Source organism: Propithecus coquereli, unplaced genomic scaffold, assembly GCF_000956105.1.
Source record: "Propithecus coquereli isolate 6110/MARCELLA unplaced genomic scaffold, Pcoq_1.0 Scaffold81, whole genome shotgun sequence".
Lineage (NCBI taxonomy): Eukaryota > Metazoa > Chordata > Mammalia > Primates > Indriidae > Propithecus > Propithecus coquereli.
Window position 1 is genome coordinate 4112073 of NW_012154285.1, and position 1326 is coordinate 4113398.

A 1326-nucleotide genomic window follows, 5' to 3' on the forward strand; every position below is an offset into this window, starting at 1 on the left:
TATCAGATTGGCAAAAACCAAAAACTGTATGACGTAGTGCTGGTGAGTGAGAAAATGGGCTCTCTCTCCTACTCCATCTATCAGAGCGAATACATTTGGAGGGCAAATTTAGATGCATTTACCTTTTACCCTAGCAATTGCACTTCCAGAAATTGAATCCATACATATACTCAACACCCCTCCAGAAACACAAATTTATCCAAAATAATACCATTTTTTAATGACACTCCAAACCTATATCTAATTCACAATCTAAAAATGTTAAATGGGGAATATTCACACCTGAATTTTTCTGGTCCAAATGCTCCATAAAAAGTAGTCAACTTTGCATGAGCCCTTAATACCTAAAGAGAAAATAACGTGATAATCAGAATATCGTGTGTGACAATGCTGAAACAAAAAACACTAAAAATTAGTCATTCCATTTCAGAAGCCTTACACACATTCACATTTCATCCCCCATTACAGGTCAGTTGTTATAAACACAGCTTCCTTTATCTAACATCAAACCAAAAAAAGTGAAATAATGAAAACATTTCCAATTACATTCAATTATAAAGGCATGAGGACATTAATTGTGGGCGCCCTTCAAATTCTGTTTTCCCACTGATTTATAAATATTCTTATGGCAAAATCTAGCTGGATTACACCAACATTTACTTTGACCTAAGAATTTAAATATAGATATGCATGTGTCCATGCTCACAAGAATTTTGGCACCCCCATAATCATCATCATCACAGTTTTACATTTATTTGAGCATTTCACAGGTACCAGGCACTATGCAAAATGGTTTATAGAAATTATTTCCTTTGATCTCAAAATGACCCTATAAGGTAAATACTATTAATCTTCCCATTCTGCATATAAGAAAACTAAGATATTAAAATGATAACTTGCTTTTGAAGAAACACAGACTCATCTTGAATAGAAAACAGATTATGAAGGTACATTCACCCCCAAATTAACCTATGAATCGAATATAGTTACCTCTTTCAAGCCATCAGAATAAATAAGAACAGTTTTATCTTCTTTCTTCAAAAGCTAATTAAGAACAATGAAACACAGTGAGTAGAACATTTGCTATATTATGATTTTTTTAATTTGTTTTAACCCAAGAAACTTGTAAAGTATTAATATTATGATTTTCAAAAAAGAAGATGGATTTTCCATGAATTAACAAAAAAATTATCTTGGGGGGGAGGGGGGAGGAGGGGACGGGTATTTTCATACACAAAGAGTGCAATGCGCACCACCCGAAGGATGGACATATTTGAAACTCGCACCACAGGTACTCACCATCAAACTGGTATTAGCTGATCAACA

The 1326-nt window shown here is 33.8% G+C and overlaps 1 protein-coding gene across 1 annotated transcript in view; it reads right to left on the reverse strand.

The window, feature by feature from the left end:
- Nucleotides 1-1326, reverse strand: part of KNTC1 (kinetochore associated 1) — a 68531-nt gene that overhangs the window by 43993 nt on the left and 23212 nt on the right. Inside the window, exons 10-11 of the mRNA XM_012663407.1 lie at nt 991-1044; nt 283-344 (exon numbers count right to left, since the gene is read on the reverse strand). Coding sequence (XP_012518861.1) covers nt 283-344; nt 991-1044 — 116 coding nt within the window. The remainder of the gene's footprint in view (nt 1-282; nt 345-990; nt 1045-1326) is intronic.